This window comes from Pyrus communis, chromosome 5 (assembly GCF_041283825.1).
Source record: "Pyrus communis isolate YQ-2024b chromosome 5, ASM4128382v1, whole genome shotgun sequence".
Lineage (NCBI taxonomy): Eukaryota > Viridiplantae > Streptophyta > Magnoliopsida > Rosales > Rosaceae > Pyrus > Pyrus communis.
In genome coordinates, this window is record NC_142569.1 from 33217573 (window position 1) to 33224856 (window position 7284).

Genomic DNA, 7284 nt, shown 5'->3' on the forward strand with positions numbered 1-7284 from the left:
AAAAGCTTATACACTAACATATGACTTGCACACATCTCGGTCTTCACCAACTCTTTTGCAAGAACACTAATTCCTCTTAATGATGAAAACTCACTGTGCATCTTCATATCATGAATTGTCAAGTTAAATTAGAAGATTCATGAAGTCCATACGATCAAAATCTTGAGGATAAAGTTGTGCTAAACGAATAATTTTGCTTTGCCAAAAGATGCAAAAATATTCATCAGAGTCAAACATACCATGCAAAGAAGCAACTCGGTGTTTACCTCATTGAAGCAACCATTCAATTCCTTTAGTTGCATATCAAGGACTTGAAAATAGAGGTGCATAAGATAGCAATGGAAATTTGGGACTTTTGGAGCTTTACACCTTGATTTTTCGGGTACGAAACGAAAATCCTCCATGTTAGGAACGATAATATCATGCTCCTCACAGAATTTTTGTACATCATGAAACAAGTCCCCAAAGTTCTCATCTCTCAAGGATTGTAATATTTGCTTGCATACTTCCACTAATGCTATTGCATTCATAATATCTTGATCTTTCTTTTGTAATGCTTGTGATAACTCATTTGTAATTCCCAATATAAATCTCACAAAAAACAAGGAGAAACACAAATCAAAAGTTAGTATGTCTTTAAATAACCTATTTGCTTCACCGAGATTATCTTGGTTGTCATCACCTTTAATCCATTTAAGCACCTCTACCATGACTTCAAACATAACAACAATACTAACTGTAGTACCATAATGTGAGTATCACCGTGTATCACTAGAACTCATGAGACTACTTTCTTGATTTAACCCTTTACCCGTTGCAAGATCAATATCAAGAGCTTTCTTTATTTTTATTTTTTGGGTGTTTCTGTCTAAATGCATCACGATGCATACACGATGATCCAATAAGATTCACCAAAGGACTGGTATGTTGAAGAAATTGGCACCATTCTCATTTCCCCTTGCTACGAATACAAGAGCTAGTTGGAGTTGGTGTGCAAAACAATGAACATAAAATGCTTGAGGATATTTGTTCAAAATCTTTGATTTTAGACCATTTAGCTCACCTTTCATATTAATAGCTCCATCATATCCTCGTGACTTGAACATACTCAAATTTATTGTAACAAACAATCTCTCTGTGGCCTCTTCGTGGCCTCTTCCTAACTATCTCATTATGATCGGTAAAAAATTGCACAAGCTCCACATAATTACTTGTATTGCTTGATTTCGATGATACCTTGTCACAATAACCATCTTGTGCAATCAAGTGCTCCACTCAATAAAGTGTGATAATTAATGCGAGTTTCATTGGTTTGCTTTATCACAAATGTTTCAATGTGTTGTTTTTGTGTCATCAAATCTCTAACTTGTTGTAAAACTTTATTATGAAGACTTCCAACATCTCCCTCATGATCTCGAAAATTTTTGGGTCCTCTCCAATTTGTAAACCCTTTTTTAGTAAAGACATCACTTCCAGTAGTACTTGCATTATCAAAATCACATTTGAAAAGATAACAATAATGGCAAAATGCAACATCTTTTAGTAGACTATACTCCACCCACTCAAAATTATCAAACCAAAGAGTGATAAGACATCGACTGTAACTAACTTTCCTTGGAATGATGTAGGATTTAGGTTGACAAGGTTCATTTTGGATATAGTATCTAGGAATTGCTTCGCGATAATTAGGTGGATAATCAAGCATATTATGTCTATATCTAAGGCCTGCAAGAAGATTAGCCAATATTTCATCTAACTTAGTGCCCTTACTTTGTTGTGAACTATTCGGAATATTCGAAGAAGGACTACCCGGAATATTTGAAGGAGGATTTAAGTATTGTTTCTATGTTATCGTTCCATTACGTAACTAAATAATAAATAAAAAAATATTTGAATTTTAATCCTAAAGTAGACTATACTAATAACTAATAACTAATCAAACTAATAAACAATTTGCCCGACAAATTGTGTTGGGCAAACACTTTTTTTTTAGTAATGCTGCCTCACAGAGTATGCTATCAGTACTTTGCAAACATGCTGCTTATTACTTTGCAAATATACTACTTATTACATGGCTCAATACTTTCCAATGACATAAGCAATGGGAGGAAGGAAAGGGGTGTGTTTGGTTATAAAGATAGAAATTTTTTGAGAGAGTGAATAGGTGGTGTAAAACTATTGAACCATGTAATAAGTCCATATATTTAGGTTGGTCAATTCCCAAGTATTATTCTGCTTATCTTAGGTGCGTTTTTGCTCTTTTAGAATTTTTCAAGCTAAAAATATTTATTGCTACCTTGCAAAGTTAACCATATATGCACCACTATGTGAATTTACACTTAATCCGTAAAGTTTAACCATTCATAAATTTTAGCGCGTCTCCGCTCGAAAATTTTGCAAATACATATCTATTTGATAACACCCAGTTATATATACATATGCAATACAAATTTAGAATACTACTAAAATGAAATCTTAGAAAAATCTAAAAACTTTAGCACTCGATTGGTAGCTACAAAAAAGATGATCATGACTGCTCCAAATGGTCTGCATCAAAACTTTTGTGTGTGAAATGCGTTTTATTGATTCAATCATTGAAGCAAATTCTCTTCAATCCACCTCCCATCTACATCACATTTAATATTATACGACTTCTTGCTTGTTTTCTTGTTTTTGATCACTTTCTTTGCTTTTTTGTTCCTCTTTCATCTTTCCCCACAAAACGCTATAGAGACCCGCAATCAGCAATACACCCCCTCCAATACTGCAACAAAACTAAATTCAATCAACAAAATAATCGTATTCATTTTACTCATACATGTAATCTGACATCAATGATTAACAAGTATCGTTAAACACATTATTGATTGTCCCAACTTTGATTTGAAAAACGAGGATTCAATAAGTATTACGCCCTCTATGTTATCCTTTACTTTCCAAATCTCTGTATATGTTCTTAATAAAGTTTTATTTAATCTAAAATTCTTTATTTCAAGAAATATATAGTACTATTTGATCAAGAAAAAGGAAAAAGCAATGCACAATACTATAATAGAGATGAACCAAAAGAGAAATTTAATCATCCCTTCTCAATTTTTTTATATATATTTTAATACAAACGATATTCTTTGTTAATTGTACTATAGAAAATGTGATATGATGAGCTGAAAGTTGGTGCCTCTCAAATCTGCGACATGATGAGATGATATTTAAAAAGTTGAGATAAAAGTTGGTGCCTCTCAATCTTGAAAATGAAACGTTGAAATATAATAATAAATAAATAAATGTATGATAGATATAGATATGGACCTTGCCCAGTAGATGGCTTCTTTCCATATCAATGCTGAGAAGATGGCTGTTATAATTAGTGATAATGGAGTGAACATTGCAGTGAAAACTGGGCCTTTCTTCTCTATGGCCCAAACTTGTAGCCAATAAGTAATCCCAGTTACAACTACGCCCTGTCATTATCAATGAAATTTTCATTGTATCTGTAACGATGACTTATGAATAAAAATTTTAAATAAAAATAAATGGTTTAGATCATAAAAACCATTGCAAAGGGCCCAAATGCATAATTAGCACCGTATTAAATTACTAACCAGTTAATGCTTGAGCGATATTCTCCATACATATATATATATATATATATATATGTTTATGCATATATATGTGTGTGTGTGTGTGTGTGTGTGTAAGTTTATGTTTATGCATGCCCATGTATATATATGTAATGCTGGAGAAATATGTATGTGATCTCATAACAACCCTCTGAATACTAATAGGCCAAAAATGAATCTTATCCTATCTCTTTGGAGGGAATAGGAGCCATATACAACCCAGAATATTTTCAAATAGTACCTTTTTTTGAATTAATTGAGCCAGCCAAATTGAGCCACTTATATATTATATGTTGTATTAGATATAGGGGTGTGTTGTCCATACACTTATTTTTACTTTTTACACATTCTTTTAATTTTTGGTAGTCGGATTGAATGAATTGAAGAAAATCAAATAACATAAACGAACAAATGGTATGTAAAAAGTATAAAATATATATATATATATATATATATATATATATATATAAATAGCGCACCCCCAGAATGATCCAAAGGAATTTAAATGGCATGCAATTGTCATTGTGATTTAGTTCTTAAAACAAAAGATCTTTGTGATATTGTTGCAAATGTTAATTGTTATTTTATTTATAATGCAGTCATTTCATGCATAGATAAAAGTGATATTGGACGTCACTTAGTACTGCAGTTTAGTGGTATTCTTTTTTACTTGTTAGTGAGAGGTCTTAGTTTCGATTTTTACTAAAGGCGAATTTGAACCATATTATTGCTTAATTTATTGTGAGACTAAATTCACCTCCCCCCTCTTAATGTAGATAATATCGTTTGTTTAAAAAAAAAAATTATTATTTTAAATAGTAATTTCATGCATACACCAGGTGTATACAATGATTATACCACTTGTTCTTTCATTGTTATATTATCCATTAAATGAAAGAAACACAGTGTAAAACATATACGTGTAAAAAAAATTTCGTGGTTGGATAAAAAATGATTAAACTACACATGCTGATCGAAAATAATTATTTCATGCATACAACCGACGTATATAATTACTTTTTTACTCATTTTTTTTTCTTTTTCATTGTTATTAGTTAAATTAGAGAAACGTCGTGCAAAATGCAGGCCTGTTGTATGCAGGAACTTATATGTGGGTGGATATTAGTGACTTACACAATAGACCACAGAGAGAAGATGAATGTCCCATCCAATCTTCCAAGCTGATGGATTTCTCTCAAATGCAATGGCCCAGCAAGCTGACATCAAGCAGCTGAAGAAGCATTGGAGAGTGGTGAGCCTCAACTTTGCCGGATATTGCTTGATAATGGGACCCTAGAACACAAGCACTAGTTAACAAGGCAATAAAAAAAAGAAAATTAATAAAAATGATCTAAAAACTTTGAATTTTAACGATAAGGATAAAGTGAATAGTATCATGATTGATTTTTTAATGTAAAAATATGGTTTTTCGTTAAAGTAAACAGTACCAAGAGATTTTCGTTAAAATTCCTTAAAAAAAATTCTTACAGATAAAATTGTTCTTTTACAGACTTACGCTATCAGGCTGACTTATTCCAAATTCACTGTCTCGTAAGAAAACTTTTTTTTTCTTAATTATATCTATTAAAGAAGAATTCCACTTCAATACAGTAGTTAAATATAATGGTGGTGATTAGATGCGCATGAGGTCTTGAGTTAGAATCTCTCGTGTACAGAGAATAAGTAAAGCTAGTGGTGGGATGAGATGAACCTGCAGAATTAGCCACAAAGACCATGCAGTATTGGCTGAGAGCATGATGAGGGAACCTTTTAACCACTCTCCTCCTGTGGAGGAAGATAATGAGGAGGAGTCTGGAATTTGCCCTTGATTTGATGGAACCCAGTTGAACTTTATGGAGGGCCCCTTCACTAAGGCAAACACCAATGCTCCTGAAAGGCTTGTGACAGAACCCAACACCTTGGCCACTCCATACAAACGTTTCACAGAAATGCTTTCCATCCTGCACAAAAATAGTTGATTCAAAACCAAATTTCTACTTCAATATTTGACAAAACTAACTGTATACATACCTTAATTAACATGTCAAATATTATGTATAGTTTAATTTAATTACCTTAATAAAACCGCCATGACAAAAGTGATTGCAGGAATTAAAGTGGTGGTGGCTGCAGCAAAGGTTGCAGAGGTGTAGTTGATTGCAACATAGTAGAGATTTAAACTCAGGGTAATCCTAAAAAAAATGTATGAATGATTGTTAGAGAGCATATGTAATATCAGATTAGAGAACTTGATTAATTGAAATGTTGATGAGAGCAAAAACTAATTAAACCATGTTCATACGTACCCAGATAAGGAAACTAAGAAAATCTTGCAGAGTAAGGTGTAGGAAAGAGGAGCTTCTATTGAACTGAAAATTCAGAAAAATTCAAAATTCAAAAACAATATAACACTAACTAAATGGAAGAGTGGGACTAATGGAGGAGTAATTAACTACCTTTCAAGGAAGAAAGCAAAGGGAGCCAAGGCAAAGGAGGCAAAAGCTTGACGATAAACCACAAAGACAAAGGGGTTCATTCCTTTAGAAATTGCTGCCTTAGAGAACAAGGCCATACCTGCATACACAAATTGTATGAAGAGCATTGCAATATAAGCCTTATGACTCTCCATTACTAAACTCTTCATTTCATCTATGGCATTGGCCTCCAATTTGAGAAGCTCGGATTTCCATATATATAGACAACGATGCTTGCTCTAGAGTCTAAATTTGCACGCCTTCAATCTGCTTTAAGTCCCTATTGGCTAGTGCTACTTTTAAGCGCGCGCGCGCACACCCACATGTATATACACACATAGCAAGACTGAGGTGTTAGAACATCGAATGGAAAATTTTGTTTACCACATGAATAATTTTATATTTCAGCATAGATCGATAGACATTTCATCGTTTAACGTAGTTTAGTAGAAACAATTTTTCTATGCAACTAAGATCAATGAAAACATTTTTCTCTCCAACTAAGGTTAACACAACATGCTAAAATTTCTCCATTTACTTCTCCAGTACAAATAAGAAAATTGGATTAATGGTCCCAAAACTTTGTCTCAATTGGAGCTTTGGTATCTGAAATAAAAATTTGTGAGTATTGGTCCCTGAATTTGTTATAATGTGGAGCAAATATCCTTTTGGCTAACTCTGTTATAATTTCCATCCAAGATAAAGGGTTTAAAGGGACATCAAATGAATGGAAGTTCTAACGGAGTTAACCAAAATGACAATTGCTTCATTTTATAATAAGTTCAGGAACCAATACTCATAAATTTTTAGTTCAGAGACCATTGCTCGAAAATCAGTGTGTATTGAAATATTTTATCACCTCAAACAAATTATCCCATTTATTTTGTTAATAATTAAACCATTGAACGTATAGATCGATCTAAGTTCTTGGCATCACTACTAAATCAATCCAACAAAAATATTGTCTCCACTTTAACAACGTAGATTCAAAACAAGGTCGCTCAGGCCTAATTGACCCATCTAAGTGCATGATTTTAACTTAAAATGTTGCGATGTTTAGTGTGAACCATGTATTTACTTTTATTATATTTTTGGCACTTTTTCAATGCAAGATTAAGTCCATGCTTGTACCAAGAGTGGCATGGATTTTTGCAACTCCACCCCCGATTAGGAGTTTCTTCAGCAATGCT

The 7284-nt window shown here is 32.9% G+C and overlaps 1 protein-coding gene across 1 annotated transcript; it reads right to left on the reverse strand.

Annotated features, from left to right (window-relative positions):
* Positions 1-2332: 2332 nt before the first annotated feature.
* On the reverse strand, positions 2333-6497 carry LOC137726222 (WAT1-related protein At1g43650). Its single transcript, XM_068465112.2, has 7 exons — positions 6077-6497; positions 5927-5989; positions 5696-5812; positions 5332-5581; positions 4755-4913; positions 3310-3461; positions 2333-2764 (listed from the first exon to the last, which is right to left on the reverse strand). The coding sequence occupies exons 1-7, from the start codon at positions 6262-6264 to the stop codon at positions 2644-2646; spliced, it is 1050 nt and encodes a 349-aa protein (XP_068321213.1). The 5' UTR covers positions 6265-6497; the 3' UTR covers positions 2333-2643.
* Between the last annotated feature and the right edge of the window lie 787 nt (positions 6498-7284).